This window comes from Synchiropus splendidus, chromosome 14, assembly GCF_027744825.2.
Source record: "Synchiropus splendidus isolate RoL2022-P1 chromosome 14, RoL_Sspl_1.0, whole genome shotgun sequence".
Taxonomy (NCBI): domain Eukaryota; kingdom Metazoa; phylum Chordata; class Actinopteri; order Syngnathiformes; family Callionymidae; genus Synchiropus; species Synchiropus splendidus.
Genome location: NC_071347.1, coordinates 4,167,656 through 4,185,380, shown reverse-complemented (window position 1 = coordinate 4,185,380; position 17,725 = coordinate 4,167,656). Strand labels below are relative to the sequence as shown.

The 17,725-nt window shown below is 40.6% G+C and overlaps 2 protein-coding genes across 2 annotated transcripts; one reads left to right on the top strand and one right to left on the bottom strand.

Moving 5' to 3' along the window:
- The first annotated feature begins 4 nt into the window (after positions 1-4).
- Positions 5-3,271, top strand: LOC128771190 (dynein axonemal heavy chain 1-like). Its single transcript, XM_053886422.1, has 7 exons — positions 5-294; positions 359-509; positions 1,910-2,103; positions 2,183-2,408; positions 2,474-2,593; positions 2,939-3,021; positions 3,093-3,271. Exons 1-7 carry the CDS (start codon positions 23-25, stop codon positions 3,196-3,198), a joined length of 1,152 nt encoding a protein of 383 aa, XP_053742397.1. The 5' UTR covers positions 5-22; the 3' UTR covers positions 3,199-3,271.
- Positions 3,272-4,882: 1,611 nt separating this feature from the next.
- LOC128770641 (F-actin-capping protein subunit alpha-2) lies at positions 4,883-17,509 on the bottom strand. Its single transcript, XM_053885340.1, has 10 exons — positions 17,413-17,509; positions 11,420-11,483; positions 10,702-10,753; positions 10,124-10,187; positions 8,989-9,195; positions 8,081-8,160; positions 7,553-7,631; positions 7,414-7,485; positions 7,165-7,227; positions 4,883-5,642 (listed from the first exon to the last, which is right to left on the bottom strand). The coding sequence occupies exons 1-10, from the start codon at positions 17,500-17,502 to the stop codon at positions 5,502-5,504; spliced, it is 912 nt and encodes a 303-aa protein (XP_053741315.1). The 5' UTR covers positions 17,503-17,509; the 3' UTR covers positions 4,883-5,501.
- Between the last annotated feature and the right edge of the window lie 216 nt (positions 17,510-17,725).

Sequence of the window (17,725 nt, the reverse complement as noted above, 5' to 3'; positions counted from 1 at the left end):
CTCATTTCTTCACCAGTCCTGGATGGTAATACTAAGCAACATTATAAGAAGCAACCTGGAGAAACTCGGCAAGGGCACGTACAACGTCAACGAGACTTGCTGGTTCGCCTACAAGACTTCCAACCTTTGCCGACTGATCAGCAGAGTGCGATACTCCATGCAGGACTCCCTCCGCTACATGGTGCTCAGCTCGATATTCTATCTGAACGATATGATCCAGGACAGTTGCTACAGTGTTCTCCAGTGTCAAGAGGACATGGTCTGGGGAGAAAACCTCACCAGGAGCCCTTTGAAGTAAGAAACACAAACTTCCAGCATAGAAACTGAGCTAAACCCACCGTCGTCTCTTTGACCCCAGGCCAAAAAAGCATCCTCTGTTTGTGCTGGACCTGGTTCTGGATTCTAAAAGTGTCAAGTACACAACACCACCGGAGGACTTTGGAAAGGCTGTTGTGGATTTGTTCGATAAAGGGATCCTTGCAACGTACAATGTGCCAAGGATCGATGGGGTAAGTTCCTTGCTTGCTCCATTATCAACTGAAAACACATTGTATGTCTCTTATTGCTAAGGTTTTTCCACAGTTTTTATCCGACATGCCGCTAGTGTTCTGACATGAGAAGCAATATAGCAAGAGTTTTATGACTGGACAAAAATGTTATCATTGTAAATGGAATGCCAATGAACTCCACTGGTGGAAAACAGCAGCTCCGTGCGGTTGGTTTGTGGACCCAGATAGTGGAAGCCCTATTCCTATTGGATTAGTTTCACCCAGGGAGAGGCAGGTGCCTGGCTGGCGCACCAGACAGAAAGAAACACCTGTTGCAAGCCAAAAATATTAGCAAGATTCTAGTTCTGATTATGACTATTATAGTTGGCTCAACTTTCATATGTCTATGGTGATGAAAAGTGTCCTTGTCTATTGATAATCGCTGGATTCCATCTGGAAAGTTGCTTATAATTTTAGTCATTTTACCACTACTTTAGTTTACACAATCAATACTGTTTTAATTGCTAAATAATATATCACAACATATCCTACCATAAAACATAACAAACCTCTGGTTGCGCCGCTTTACATTTTAGAAATGTGGGACAACTTATAACATTGTTTTCTGCGGCGCTAATATGGCTGACTTAGCTCGTAACAACCACATTGCACTGCACTGCATGAGGTGGAGTGGGAGGGACCGTGGTGGGGGCTTTAGAGTGCTGGTGTGCAGGTCAGGGAACAATTCTCGCAAGAACTCAATCGAAGCCTCAGTCAAAAACCAACATGCATTTGGGCGCAAGTGATAAGAAAGAGTAATTTTTTGTGCACATAAGGTGAAGCGAAAATGACCCAACATTTTAAGTCAAGTCTGTATGAGCCTCGTGAAGCTTCCATGTCAATGAAGAGGACCAGCACTTCCTTCACCTTCAGTGAAATACGCCTGATAATCCTTATCCAGTGCTACCAAAAGCAGATTTGACGTATGCCAAACCTCAACTCAAACAAACAGCTTCTGTAGGGATAAAATGCTCATCTGGACAAAGGAGGAGACATCCAGTCTTGTGTTTATGCTTAGATGAAACAAAAATGGTTCATAAATCCTCATACACTGACAAGACCACGATGGCAGTCTGTGAGGTTACGAAAACAACAGGGTTCTACAGAGACGCGAAACACCAAATTGCCCATCTTTACACTCCGGTAATGAAGAACAGAAGTTACCAGTTAGTAACTAGTATGTTTCATCAGTACAAACTTAGTACAAACTACATTCAGACTGAATATCAGGGTGGTGGCAAAGTGACCTCCAACCTGAAAGAGGCTTCTTGTACATCAACTTTTGATGTTCTGCTGGGCACCTGTTAAATCTACCATCAAGAAAAACAGAGCTATATAACTCAGAGGACTTCTCATTTCAGTTTGTGATGAAGAACTTGTTCATCGGCGGTGATCCAGTCATCTTGTCCGTGTACATGTGGGAACCAGAAGTAGCTAGGACGAGGGAGCAGATACAGAAAGCGCTGAGCAAGGCAGAGATCCCCCTCAGGGCCTACGCTGAGGAGTTCACAGAGTACCTGGAGCTTCACAACTTGGATATCGAAACCTATGTGAAGTGAGTTCTGCATCACTATCATCAGTGTGTGGTCAACAATGCTCCTGAACATGATTCTTTTCTCTCATATATGGGACAGAGCCAATGTGACCAATCTTTCGTCGGTGAAGGAGGTGAAGAAGGAGGTTAGGAAACACCTTCTGGAGATACGACGAATGGAACAATCCCTTCCATCCTCCATCACGATCGGCCCGTTTGTAGTTCGCGTGAAACCTGTCCGAGAGGCTTTGTGCAACAAAAGGAAAGTTTTAGCCAAACGCACTCTGGATCACTTTGCCGATAAGCTGCGGAAACAACTGCATATGGTGAGTCAGGGCTCGGATAACCGACCTCATCCACAGGCGGTGTATAAATGTGTGTTTGTGTTAAGGCGAGCGAAAAGTGTCACAGCATGTATCGAAGACTGCGTGTGAGGCCTGAGAGTGCGAATGAAGAGAAGGAGAAGAAGGCATGGATCAAACTGCTACCAGAGCAGCTGGAGACTTATAAGGTAACCATTTATGATATTTACAGACTGCCTACAGAAACATGGAACGCATGAGGACACTTTTAACATGTATCCATCAAAGAAGGCCACTCTCATATCATGGAAATTACCTCTTTTCACCTTCTTTCACCTCTTATTTAATCTTCAGGCACATTATTAGACATTCGATAACTAGCAAACCTTTCACAACCAACAATACAAACAACCACGGTAGATGACCACATTTGAAAGAAGGACATGAGAATGTTGACCCAGATTATTTCAAGGAATAATGCTTGAAGAATGGCCCACACATTGATCCCTGTGGGACACCTTAACCAACTAAGGTCCTCTCTCTCTCTGCTTCAGGAGACAGTCAGAAAGCTCCTTGTTGAGTACGAGATCTTCTATGAGTTTTACCATTACCTCCCAGAAGCAGACGTTAATAAGAAGTAAGTTCATTTTGACGTTGTGGAAGACAGGAACAACGGACTCAACGTTTTTTCTTATTTCATCACTGCAGGTTTGAAGCAATCAGGTGGCCTATTAAGATCCTCAAAGAAATAGAAGTAGCCCTCGCTCCAGCTGGACCACGGAGAAAGACCAGGACAGCTGTTGCAACCTCATAAGCCTTTGTTTCACACCCAAAGACCGGAAGACCTGGCGGTCTGCAGGCAGTAGGTTCACTCCAAACCTTGTCATCTGGGGCTAGACTTGAATTTGAGATTCCTAAACTTACCAGGAGCGGTTCGTTCGTCCATGAAGGACAGATTTGCATCCACAGCCTCAACAACTGAGACATGGGTTGCAGCGGCTGTGATTTTCACCCCCATACACCTTATAAAAAATGAGTACTCTACTAGCTCTGATGCAGCACTCGGTATGGTCACTTCCCTCTACCTCTCCAGCCACGTTCAAAGGAAGTGGAAAGGTCGATTTGAGACCCAGGAATGTCACTGGTGAAGGACTTTTGTGTCGACAACCGCTTGGATGAAGGCAGTATGCTAATGCTATGTTGACTACTGGCAGGTATTATTTTAAACTTCATTTTCTTTGAGTTTCATGATATCACGATGCAGAGCTAAAGTTTTTACTGAAGGCAAGTACAGTAGATGTATATACTGTTAAGGTGTTATTGAAGCGTTAGGTGTAAATTTAAGTGATTGTTTTTCTTTCCTTGGTGTGTTGTGAAGGTTTTTTAACCTGGTGCTTGCATCAAAAGCATGAAAACTTCATAACTATCATTGTGATCTCATCATGGGCCCTTTTGTCAAGATTTTCAAGAAGATAAAAGACTGAAAGAATCTGACAGAGCCGTTAATATATTGAGGAAGTTAATTTAAGCAAAAAAAATAAAAAATGAAATGGCACGCTGCCATCTTTGGGTCCATCAGAACCATCATCTTGGTGAGCTGTGAAATCCTGCAACACCTACCATCAGTTTTGCCATTTCATTCCTTCATCTGGTGGTGAATTTCCCCTGCATATGTCAGAGGACTGCGTGACTTGTTGTGGGAGTTCAGATGTTTCGACTTCTGTGTTTGATGCAACACATGGCCACTGAAACGTGTTGCATAACATGCTAAAGCTACGACCCTGTCACCCCAAACGTGTCACTTCCTCACCTCTATATTACAGTCTCAGTTTGTTGCTCGTATTTGCAGCGCGACATTAACCCTTCAACTCAGTCCCTTTAGTTCAGGGAGGTGCATTTCCATTACCTGAGGGGGCATATTAGCCACTACTGTATTGTGAGGGGGCGTTAAAAACAAAAAGAGTCTTGAATTTAATTGAAATTCTGTAACTGTCATCATATAAAACAAGGAGAAAATCGGAAGAAAGTCTAAATATGTCACTACAATGTCTTGATAATACAGTATTTTTCAGACACATTTTACTGAAAGATTCTGAAAATAAATCATTTATGTGGGAAGATCTTTTCAAGGGGAATATCCTGGTAACATAACTATGGGTGGAGCAAGTAAATATAAGACCTGAAAGCACTTTTTTCTACTGATCTATCAATCTTTTTCATAATTGGGCCGCACAAAGACAGGCAGGGGCCACAAGTGGCTCCTCGGCCGCACTTTGCCCTCCTCAGCTTCAGTCGCCTAAATCGGGTTTGGTGTGAAAATGAACTAAAAGATACGGTCAAAGCAGACCTGACTTGTTTTATATAACAGTCAAGATGTCTGTCAATGATTGAACTCCTGAAGAATTTCAAGTTATCATCTCAATAGCTAATTAGTTTTGTTAGTTAGAAATGAAATGTGTCTCATGAACAAAAACCAAAAATGACCAAGACTCTGAATAGAAAATTTGTTATTTAATACGACATCTCTGTGACTGAATTACAGTTGATCTCGTGGTTATGTTCACCAAACTGACAGACGGGATGTTTCATACAATTATATATATATTACAATGTGCCCGGTTATTACTATACAGTCGGGTTCTCAGTTGAATGCAAATATGGAGTGCATTTGTTAGAAAGTGGGTGTTATGCACAGTACTGCAGCTGTGAATTAACTGAGCTGGCTGAGTGGCTGAAATAACGCCGACGAGTGGAAGAAGGCTAAATTTGGGCCGGAGCGCTGCAAGACAGCCACCCCAGGATGGTGACAGACGGTGAAGGAACATGAACTGGATATGAACAAACAAAAAAGCTTTCACTTCACACGTAGACCTGTTGTTAGTAGTTTTCATCTTCTTCATCCAAGGCCTTTCCTTGACTCTTTATTATATAGTTTCATCCAGTTTTACATTTCCAATTCCTTTCTTGTACATTATATAGTGACTATATAGAAGGGGCATCTGTATAAATAAAAATAATATGTTTTACCTTTCTCTGTTCAAGTCATTTTTGTACAAAGACGATACGAATATCCAGTCATGCAACACTGTGTGTCTGTGTGTGGAAGGATTTGTGGTTCTAAGCATTCTGCATCTCCTTGCCGATCTTGTAGCTCAGGATCTTATTCCAGTCGATCTTGGTGCGCGTCACAGGAAGCTGGCGACGTAAGGCTTTGAAGGTTGTATCCGACATGGTCTGATAGTTCTCGTTGATGGCGGTCTGCAGAGAGGGAACGTCAGACACATTTATTGTGTTTTGTTTCAGGGGAAGACAAAAGTGGGGCGCATAACACATCATTCTAGGGTTAAGATTAGGCAAATTCATCACATTCAGAGAAATTACTGGGCAGAAACACCCTTTTCATGGTAACAGGCACAAATAATTGGACATTTAGGGCATCCTGCTGAGAAAACCTGGCTGTCCATTTTTTCATGTTTTGCAGTTCAGGGATGCCCTGCTAGCTAAAATCCTGATCTGAGGGCTATGAAGGAGCAGAAGCATCGGGAGATCTAGACGCTACAGTAACTGAATGAGGACCACAGCCAATATCTGTTAAATTCAGCTCATATGATCTCCTCACACATGCAGCCACATTCTGTACCAAGTGATGATACCAAACCCTCCCCCACATCACAACTACCACGTCTGCTCCATATAAAACCAGTGACAGTCCTGCTATTGTGGACTGTACAATCACTCACAAGCAGAAAAAACTTAAGTCAGCAGCCACTCTGTTTCTTTGTTTTCTCTGTTGACTCACCACAATATCAACATCACCCTAATTCAGATCAGGATCAACAGGGAGATTGTTGTCCCATTAGTTGATCGCAAGCAGCCGTCACGACAGCAAAGTCAAATCATCCCATTCTACGTGATGCAGTGCTATGTTGCTGCACTGAGGGTGTTATTCCACCACAACCATCAAGACATGAACACAAGCCTTACCCATCACGGCAGAAAAGTGTTCCCTGTTCAAACCATGACGCCTACGAATCTGACTGCATTGCAACACTAAGAAAGCTAAAGACTAACATGACGTTTCCTGTCAAAGCTTGATATACTTTTTTTGAGCCTTACTTATTGTCGAGCATCCAGGTGTCCCTCATTGTTTCATAGTTGGATTAAAACTAAATGCCGTATCAAGAAAATGTGCAACCAGAATGTAAATAAACAAAGATCCAAATTTATTACAGGGGGTTGTGTAGCAAGACAAGACTATGAATGCTGAGCCATTATTGTCGCTACAAATGCAGTAGTAGGCATAATTTAGCATCTCCCTAAATATTATATAGCTCATTATATTATCATATGTAGCTGTAACATTTTTTGTGTAAGTGTGGCAGATATATTTGGCAAACGCTTTGGAAGGCAAAGTGAACTGGTGGATCTACAAAAATGAAAAATAGATCCCCATTTTAAAAAAGGTTGGTTGAATTAGTGTTCCTCTTCCACAATAGCGCCCCTGCACTATACTTCAGTACAAACAATCCCCTCATCACTACTTATTTAATATACCTTTCTTTGAAATTAACATACTGTATAAGTATGAGAACGTTGTGTGATATGTGTGATGTTAGCTCCTGTGATCAGTTCGATCCTATTTAAACACTAATACTAAATAGTAATAATAATTTTGGAAAAGCTGCAAATGAACTTAAGAACAAGTGGCAGTGAAGCAACTTTACGTGACTGTGTAAAAAAATGTGTATGAGAGCATAAATATTAATAACCTATCACACACCTGATAGTCGTACTCTGCAGCCTCCATGATCTTTACAAATTTGCTTGCAGTTGAAGTTTCGTTCTGGGAAAAGAAAAGGTGAATATTAATTTGATATTCAGACAGAAGGCAGACGCATCATACGGTGTGTCGCTGCATGGAGAGAAGAGCCAGAGAAAAATAATTTAAAGGTCCAATGTGCAGTAAAACTGGCTTGATTGGGTATGAATATATTTTCTCCAACAGTACAAATGAGAAATAAAAACTCACAGAAATAGACATGGACTCCTGAACTTCTTTGTGGCTCACAAGCTGGACGTTGCCATCCTCATAGTAATGAACCTTGAACGACAAGTGATCCAGATGATACGACCAGACACAAGAAGAAAAAAGCAAACTGTGATGATACCTGGATTTTCATAATTCCTGACACTTGAGTGGTGGATGGGGTGGTGGTGAACTTCCATTCCGACCGCCAACGTCCATTCCTAAACAATGCACAGATTAAATTATATAAAAAAACACCGCAAACACACATAAGACACTGACACGGGAAAATGAAGGACTCACAAACCAAATGAATATATGCACTTAAATGTTTCCACTATGATTTAACAAAACATTTTAAAAAGCGATAGAGAAGAGATTTTTTTGACTATAGATGGGACCCCTGCAGGTGTCAGTGAGAACTTCTGCCACATAATTACCGCAGCTAACAGCAGAGGCTTGTTAGCCGTGTTAAACCGTCAAGCAAAGAGGATCACATCGGATCCAGTTAAATTGCAGTTAAGCTAAGAAAGAGATCATTCAAGGTTTAGATGCAAGCGATCCAAAGTGATTAACGTCATCAGGGGAAGCACGTACCTCCAGGCAAATCATGCAGAGTACTTGACTTCAGTATGTTATATTGCACACAACTCATTCTGATGGGACGTACCAGAAGTTTTTGGGTTGAAACTGGTGACACTCGATGCACACGATGATGGTTTGTTGCCCGTCAATGGTTTTTCCATAAACCTGCGGAGCAAACATTATTTCAGTATCCAGAAATGTGACCTTGTCAAGCTAAAATCGGACATTTTGTGATGTTTCCTATTCATTTAGCCAGGTGACTTCTGGGAGAGGTCTCGGCCTCAATATATTCTTGCCTGCATTTTACTATGTTTGCCTCTTGCATTTCAATCATGCATATTTAGGAAGTTTTATTGCTACTGGCACAAAATACCTGTTTGGTTTTAAAATGAAAACAGCTCAAAGATCAAATCAATATCACACAAAATATCAGTTGCGGTTGCAGCCCAAATTGATTTTCCTTTTATTTGTATTGTTTGGCCAATATTGCGATTATTTTTTTCCCAAAAATTGCATTTAATTATTTTTTCTCATGCATTTTCTGTCATTAACCCAATAGAATTTTGGGGTTCCTTGAAAGAAATAAACAAAAATGTCACAACTAACCAGTGGTGAAGCACTCACATTAAATGTTTTTAACTGACAATCTAGATTCAAAATGTATATATAGATAAACATGAAATGTAATTACATTACAGTACTGAAGACATTATTTTACCTTTAAAAAAATCCAGACAATTACTTCGATTGCTCAAACACAATGACAAAGCAAGATGCCTGCTAATAAAGATTTTGGATTTATCATGTAAAATGTACATTTTGTCCTGCGTTACATCAAAAAGTTAACTCCAGTTAAATTTTTTTTCCTTACGTACACTTCACATACACATGAAGCTCTGCATTGCCAACCTCACTCTAAGCCTTTGCAGAAGCAAACTAATTGGCCCCCAGAGTTTAACTGGTTTCACTGTGGGTGTCATGTCGATGACGTACAGTGCACACTCCATTGGGATAATGGTCTTTCACGTAAGCTCTGACGGCAGAATCCACCGCACTCCTCCACTCCTCCAGAGAGCCATCGCACTCGTGGGGCCGCGGGTCGCTGGCTTCCTTCCTCAGGTGGTCGAACTTGAAGGAGATTTTGTTCTTGGGGTCCAAAACGCGACCATTTCCAAGGTCTCCATGTTCTGTGATTAAGACCTGAAGGAAGAGGTGAGAGCGTGAGGATGAGACTGAAGCAAGGTGAAACTCCACCAACCCTCTTGCACCTCACGCTCTGTGTCAAATGGGAATATCAGCGGGTGTGGGGTGGAATGTAAGCAGATGATGACATCTTTACATAAATCTGTGCAATAATTACAAACGGTGTCGACACAGAGCGTATTCCCTCACCACCACATGCTTGACAGACCCATTCTCAGGTGCCAACATCAGTCCTGTACCTGGGTTGTTTTTTAGTCGCATAGAGGAATGCAAGCACAGCAAGTGCCTGCAGTAGTTATTGCAAAAGCTCATGCTCAACTGTATAGCACTTTCACAGAAGTCAGAAGAGCAAAGGTAACGTGAATCTTTGCTTCAATCCATTAATTGTTTTGCCAATTTTGGTTTTCAGTTCCAAATGAAGTGCTAGCTGACAAGCTAACTGCAAATCTCAAGGAAGACCTGTTGGCTCATGTCACTGGTTCCTTGAGTGGGAATATGAAGGACAAGACATTACAGATAATACTTGTGCTTATTTCAAAGCATCAATGGGTGATCTAGTAATATAATAATAATATTCTTGCACCAAAAACTGTTTTCAACAGTATAATTTAGAAAGTGCATCATAATTATATTAAAACCAATATGCAAGTTTTTGTAAAACACATGCATCTGTGAAACATATGGAGGGATGGTAGAATGGATCAAGAGGCTTTATCATGCATGTTTGCACATGAGTAGGTACACACAGATGTTCTTGGGCTAATTTAATCAGGGAGCAGCAAGAACTGACCGGTATAAAAAAACAAGGCCTCAGTCAGAAGAAAACAAGACGAGTTAACCCCTCACTCCATTTAAATCTTATATGGAGCAGTATTAACTGCTTCAGCTATTGGCATTACTGACAAGGGCGATCATGGAACCTTACCTGCTCTTCAAAGCCGTTGATTTTCACTGGAGTGAACTGGTCAAGGTTGTACTGTGCAAATGCACTGCAGGATGAGAGACAGTGATGTTCATCTAAGTGCAGCAAAGTGAACTGAGCATCCGCCAACGACAATGATTATAACTCCACTATGGATCTTGAGCTATTGAAGAAGCTGCTCTAAATGACTCAGGTTTACGCACAAACAGACAATAACTATTGCATAGAAAGTCAAAATGAAAAGTTAATGAGGTAGATTTTTATTCAATAAAAGTTGGGGTCACTTGTAATATTGTGCATATGAACAATAGTATGATCATTTTTGACACAACAGAAGAAAGCTATCATAAGAAAAGGAAACCTGATATTTTCAAATGAATACATATATCCATTAAGAAAGCGAGTGAACATAGGATGCACGAAAATAAGATAAGACTTGGTTTGGTGTGTTGACCCCGGATTGTTGAGGGGTCTCACTAGACAGCATCTTTTGTCTACCATTTAGTGAAAAGAAGACAGGGGAGATTTAGCTTAACACCAAAATGACCCAAACACTGTGAAGCACAAAGGCAGGGACTTACTGTGCAGCTCCTTCCCTGAGAAGATTGTCATCATTTAGCAGCAATCGAACATCTGCAAGAGGAAAATGTTGAAATCATCAGACTAGAGAAGCGTGCAATTTCCCCAAATGTACAATGAGACAAAGACATCAGACGAAGAAACAGGGCCCAAGCAGCAGCAGGACATTAGATTATCTCACATTGTACAAGTCTATGTTACTGTGATAACATCGAGATTACTGGCGGAAATGTTTTGAAGTTAAATCACTTCAAAACGACTTCAGGTGTTGGTCTCTAGCTCCACCTTGTGGTGAATGTCATCTTAGGCGGGAACATGTAAGGTATCACTTCATTTGTTCATTTGTTAGAACATAGATGAATAAAAACGAAATCCACATTTACCCATGTAGCTAAAGCATATCATTTTAAAATAAAATTAAAAAAATGCTAAATCCGATTAAAATCTACTATATGTTGACAAAGAGATTTCATTGAACAGGAATGCTTGGATTTTGTATAAATAATTAACACACTGAGTGACTAAATAATTTTGCTAGTAATTATTTAGCAAAATCCTTCTGACTGGTGGACAACCAACCAGAGCAATGCAGAGAGTTTTGCAGTTAAATCTGAGCCCTACACTTAATAACAGCAGTATTAAGCACAACATGTTTAAACATCTTGGTTTGCTGTCCATCATTTAACAGACGGATGTAATATCAGCTGTAATGGGTCTTACCATTAAAAACTTCATTAAACTCTCCTGGTGGGGCATGGATGACAAAGTTAGCTGCTATGCGTACCTGCAACAGGGTAAAAAAAAAGTTACATTTCCATAATAATAACATCAAACATGAAAACCATGAAATTTCAGACTTGCCGATAGGTGGCGTCGTGTCATTTAATTTCTACAAAGAGTGTCTCAAGGCACATCCGAGCATTCTTAAGTTCCCCCTCAGAGATTTCGCTCTTGCTACTTAACCACAGCACTTCCTGTTTCTAGGTCACATACTGAGGTGAATCGACAGTCCCCGCGACGTAGTTTCAACCCATATAAGGAAGCAAAATGTACTTAAGGACTCATGGCGTCTTAGTGTCTTAATACTACTTATTCATTGGGTAAACTGAGACCCTCCTTAGCCTGACTCAGAAAAAGTGTGTGTGTTCACTGAACATGCCCTTATTAGTGTGTGTGTGTGTCTGTGTGTGTGCGCTTGCTTGCTTGATTAAGTTAATGAGCATTGTGGAAAGATAGAAAACACGCTGTGTCTGAGTGATGTTGAGATCAGAAGGGTATCTGCATCAGTCCCCAGCCTGTTATCATGACCTACTTGCACTAAAACAATATACATTATTAAAAACCCAAGGCCATGTATGAGCGTGCGCACACATCCACAGAGGGGACCTGTTGGGAATTACGTGCGACATGAACTCCCAAAGCAGGAGATTAGATTGCAAGGGGTTTCCTTTCATTACTCCAGGTAAAACGGAGTATTCCCCCTGGATTCTCAGGCAGCCACAATTTAATCACATTGGACTTCTGACAATAACAACCTCATAAGAACCTCAGTTTAAAAAGCGGATGTCCTCGTGTAGTTGCCATTTTGGTAGCTGGGGTGGGACGTTACTAAGATTTCTAATGTACAGACTGTATATAAATATGCGTCCATTCATACAGTAATGCAAGTTCTCCAGCGAAGTCAAAGCTTTATATGTGTGATATTTGGGTGAAATCAAAGCATGAAGGCACATCTGATTAAACTAGAGAACTGACAACAAGTTTTATGAGGTTCGGTCCAAACACAACCACCTTGATGCAGCTAGCAAATATGACATGCTAACATTATAGAATGGATACACTAAAACTTTCAAAAAGATTTCACTGAAAAATCTACAGCCCATCGATTCCCTGAGCAAACACACCATGACCTAACCAGGTCACTGGTTTCAAGACCTTGTCTGTCCTCTCTATTAAAATGGCATCATCACTGCGTGTCAGATGAAGGTTGTTGACAACCAATACGTTTGGTTTGCAAGAAGGACCCTTCAAGCAGTTTAAATACTTAACACAACACACAAGGATGGTAAAGCACAGGACTGAAGCGTCTATGTTTAGGAATATAAGGGCGTATGATGAGTCAAGAGCGAGGTCATGCTGCCTGGACGGGGATAAATAGGATGGAGCACTTCCACATTTGAACAATACAACAATACAATAATGGACACTTGGAAAATATGTAATCTTTTAGCAATAAGGTAATGATAAACATAGTTAGACTTTTTATTGTCCTCACTTAAACCAAAACACTTGTAAGGGAAACAACACTACCCCTTTCCACCACCATGTGGACTATTAATATTTACATTTTCAACTTGAAATGCTAATCCAGCGTGACTGAACCCAGTGTGATATGTTCACAAATCAGCCAGAACAGATGGCAGTGTTGTAAAGTTAGGGACTTCCACAGCAATGTAATGCCAGGATTACACATGGGTCTCCCCAGGAATATTTCTAAGGATAGGGGGTCTCTTCAAGTCCACCTTACCAGGCTTTCTTAAGGAGAGGAGACTCAGTAGAAGACATCACAGTACAGTGCTTTCTAATACACACTTGCACACAAGATGCAACAAACATCATACTAATTTGTGATTTCTCATGCATCTCAAAACCTCATGACCATCTAGAAAATCACTGGACATGTTGCTGTAAAACCAAAGTAGGGTCAAACGCCCTTCTCACGGGAAACATCCACCAGCTCGAACTGGGGGATCCCGAGAAACTCCCAGTTCAGTGTGGAGACATAATCCCTCCACCTGGTCCTGGGTCGAGCCCTCGGTCTCCACCACGTGCCTGAAACACCTCTAACAGAAGACGTCCAGGACACATTCAGCTTACAGTCCTGAACATGTCCAACTCCTTCCATCTTTTCTGTGTGGGACACAGCACTATACCTATACACAGGATAAGACCATCCATTTCAGAGACAGATTGCAAAGGACAATCTTTGCTTCAGTCTACACCCTACTCTTTCGTTTGAAAGGCCTGCATTTCAAATGAGATAATCATCAGAGTAGTCTTACATAAAAATGATTTTACAAAATGAGGGGAGAAGAGAGGTCACCAGAGAACTACAAGAACCTCAAACAAAAAGATATGGATTCTAGCATGAGCAATTCTGCTCCATCTTCCCCAAACCTAGCTTCATTTCTTACTACAGATGGAATGCCTCCAAGTAAACAGAGTTTGCCATGCTCACCACACATAATAAGCCTGCATTGTCTATTGCTAGTGAGAGTCAATGTGCAGTTCTACTCCTAGTTTAAAATGAACCCAGTGAGATGCCGGTGAAATTGGGGGTTGGAGGAAATAAAAAAACAGACAACAGCATGACAGCAATCAGAGGAAAGCTGTCTTAGAGCCTCAGGCAAATTCAGGACCGCTGCTGGTTTGCAAATGAAAATGAGGAGGTGGCAGCTGCTGGGGCGGGGATTTACATTTTTAAAGATTGACGTAAAATTCAGCAAAAAATTAAGGGTTATAGGAACAATGTTGGGACAGATGGTAACAGAGTTTCAGTAGAGAAATTAAAACAAGTACACTGTGTTATTGGAGGAATAAACACTGACCTCCACATTCAAATGGATACAGTACGTCAGAAAGCATTTCACTCTGCAAGGTTGTAATTCGCTTCAATGTTGAACAAATATAAAAAGCTCAAATCGATTTTAAAAATAAATAGAATAATAATGACTAAATCAATTTCAATGTTAAAGGCAGAGCAGCTCCTGTAATGCCTACGCGTGGTTTCTCTGCAGTAATTAAAAAAAAACTTACAGACATGTTTCTGTCTGCATCAGCACAGAAAATACTGGTTTCAAGAACACTAACCAAAGACGGGCACATGATGTGCAATTAAAACGGTATTTTTAGAGCCAGGAGAGACACGGGCAGCCGCAAGAAAAGAGCAAGCTCAACATGAGGCATTCACAAAGGGAATGCGACGAAGCTTCTTATCATCAAACAGAAATTATCTGGGTTACATTTTTGATGCAGGCAGCTTAAAACCTCCCTGCATCTACCATATTTGGATGCGTGACAGGAGGGATTTCCACAAAAACAAAGAGCTTGTCATTCATTATAGGAAAGCACCAGCTACAGTGGAGATGTCCTACTTTTGTAAAGGTTACTCAGCCTTTGCAGACACAAGCTTCTGCACTTAATATACTATATAAGTAATACAATGTTAAGTGAAAGAAATCTATATTTCTCTTATATATATATAGTGATATTTTATTGATTTTTTTTTGTTGGTGTTGAATGTTTACCGGATTACTCGCTGTTATTTCAACTTATGTCTTTGATACCTTTACCTTAAAAATATAAATGAATATACATTCATTTCTTGGTGGTATAGTCAATTACTTAACTGAAAGGGGATATTATTAACATGAATTAAGGAGTAACGAACCATGAAAACAAGAAAAACAGGAATTAAGGAGTAAGGAGTAATGAAAATAATTAGCAAGAATCATATACAGACATTCAACAGACGTTAAAAATAAAATGATCCAAGTCATTTAAGCAGCTGGTTTGATAAAGGATAAAATGTATTGGACGCGACATAATGCTGAGCGGTTTTTCCTCAGTCGAACCAATCAATGAACTCTGAACTTTCTAGTGCATGACCCAATATTGATACATAATATCCAAGGATCGGGTACTTCCACAGTATACCTGTGGTGCCTAGATCGATCGGCTACCATCACAACAAAAAGTATGGGATCAGTGAATGCCGATCACTGCCGTTCATAAACATTGATCACCTATGACAGCTTGCAGTCTGAAGCAGCACCTGTCTGTTGTGAAGTGTCCCCTCATCCTTTCCCACTTCCTGCTAACCCATGGGAATAACATGTCTGCTGAGGAACTTGGTGATCTTAAGTTTGCATCTTGCAACACATCCAATCGAGAAATACTTTGCAGGAGGAGCACATTAAAAGGTTTTAAGACAACTTAAAGAAAACGCAGCTGGCGGAGCATGGTGAGTTTTCTGTGAGGGAAGGCCTATGGTTCAACAGTTTTGCCGTGGTGAAGAACACTGGTGTCCATCGAGTGAGCTCTCTTACTCTGAGCTCTGCTACATGGGCTGACATGAGCTCGAACAGACGGAGCACTCTCACATCCAGATAAATGTTTTTCAAAAGTGCTTTTGACTGAGTAGTTCCTGCTTGCAAGTTTTTTCTATTTCTTCTCTCGTGAAGAAGTACATATACATAATATAAATGTGTTTGTCTTCATTTTGATAACAAATTTAAAGCCAATCCGTACGATGGGTATGGATGACTCTGATGGCAGCAAAAAAACCTGATCGGAGCATCCCTACTATTTACAGCGTTAGTTCTCTGAAAATCACCACCATATTTTAGCAAAATTGGAATAAATTGACAGAAATATCTTGAGACAAACCAAATTCAAATTGAAAAGTGAATGGAATTGATTTGGGAAATCTGAATCAATCATGTAGCTATCGGACCGGGCTAGCCAGAACCTTGACGAAACGAAAGCTTGGTTATATAAACAAAAGCTTAGCTGAACAAAGATAGGCCCCTATATTTGTTGAACATTTGATTCACACAGATCAGGCCATAAATCCCCACAGCTTCAGCCACTGTGCATCGTTATTAGCTGGTAATAAAATGGTGCTTGAACTGAAGGTGTAACTGCTGTAACAGAAGGTGAAAAAACAAACACCAGTGACTCAGCAGGCAGTTCCTGAAGTTTCCCAAAACACTCATTTCCCTCACAATAAGGAACATACTTTTACACATGTCACATTTGCAGTCACGACTCAAAGGATGGATAATTGTTGACAGAAGTGATTTGCTTCTGTAAGAGACAGTGGTGATAGACAACTAACTTGGGTGGCAAAAGTTCACGTCTAACTAACTAAAGCTAACATTTGATGATAGGAGGAGACATGTCTGTGTACTTCAGATCAGCACACATAATGCACTGTGGACTATGTGACAGACTTGGAGCCATTGTAGAGAGAAACTTTCTCCAATCCAGTCCTCCCAATTGCCATGGACATGTTTCCAACAACACCAAGCTTAATAAAGAACGACGTCAACAGGAAGTGATTATAAATGCAGGTAAAAACCGAGTTATTCGTCTGTTACGTATCAGTTAGTCTTTAATAATATAAAGAAACGTGTAATATATAAGGGGCGTAAGGCTTCCTCGCAGCAGCATTGATTTCATATATATTACAAATACAGTCAATCATTACTATTTGAAAACACACTGACACGTGAATAACAGTGTCTTGACTATTACAAATGTTTCAACTAAAATGGATGCGTGTTTCAAAGCAGTGCATTAATAAAAGGGCGTGTTGATAAGTCTGGCTATCAGCTAGCAGGCTAAGCTACATCGAGATTTGAACTTTATTCACACGAGAAACTAAAACACGGGCGGTGACGAACGTATCAGCCGCAGTGTGATGGTTGCGGAGGTGAACTTCAGGTAAATTCTAACACGTACCAATCCCTATTTTGAGCCGAGACCGTACAAGGAGCCTCCGTTTGAGCTAAAAATAAGGGTGCTGCTCCGAGGCCACGGACTGCTTTCGATTTAACAGCCTAGCTGACGGAACAATACACGTACAACGGGCGCGGGGACAGAACTTAGACAGTGATTTCTGCTCTTAATATGATACATTTGCTTCTCACCTTTTCCTCATCGGATATCTGCTCCTCATGATCCGCCATCTTTTCTTCCGGCACCACCAGCTTGCCAGTAGACTGTGACGTCATTCGCATGCGAACTACCCCGCTGCAAATTGTTTTTGATTGACGTTCTCACGCAGAAAACTTTTTCGATCCTATTGATAAATAGTGTAGACAATTCATTCAAACATGTAGATTTGCATCTAAGACCTTTTTAATAATAATAATAATAATAATAATAATAATAATAATAATATCGTACTACTACGTCTACTACTACTACTACTACTACTACTACTACTACTACTACTAAAAA

Bases quoted from the DNA above. Each gene is read 5' to 3' on its own strand.
- LOC128771190 (XM_053886422.1), top strand. From the start codon at position 23: ATGGTAATACTAAGCAACATTATAAGAAGCAACCTGGAGAAACTCGGC. The intron at 295-358 runs GTAAGAAACACA...CTTTGACCCCAG, and splicing joins CTCACCAGGAGCCCTTTGAA to GCCAAAAAAGCATCCTCTGT. The intron at 3,022-3,092 runs GTAAGTTCATTT...TCATCACTGCAG, and splicing joins GAAGCAGACGTTAATAAGAA to GTTTGAAGCAATCAGGTGGC.
- LOC128770641 (XM_053885340.1), bottom strand. From the start codon at position 17,502: ATGCGAATGACGTCACAGTCTACTGGCAAGCTGGTGGTGCCGGAAGAA. The intron at 11,484-17,412 runs GTGAGAAGCAAA...ACCCTGTTGCAG, and splicing joins AGATATCCGATGAGGAAAAG to GTACGCATAGCAGCTAACTT. The intron at 8,161-8,988 runs GTACGTCATCGA...TTTGCTCCGCAG, and splicing joins ATCCCAATGGAGTGTGCACT to GTTTATGGAAAAACCATTGA.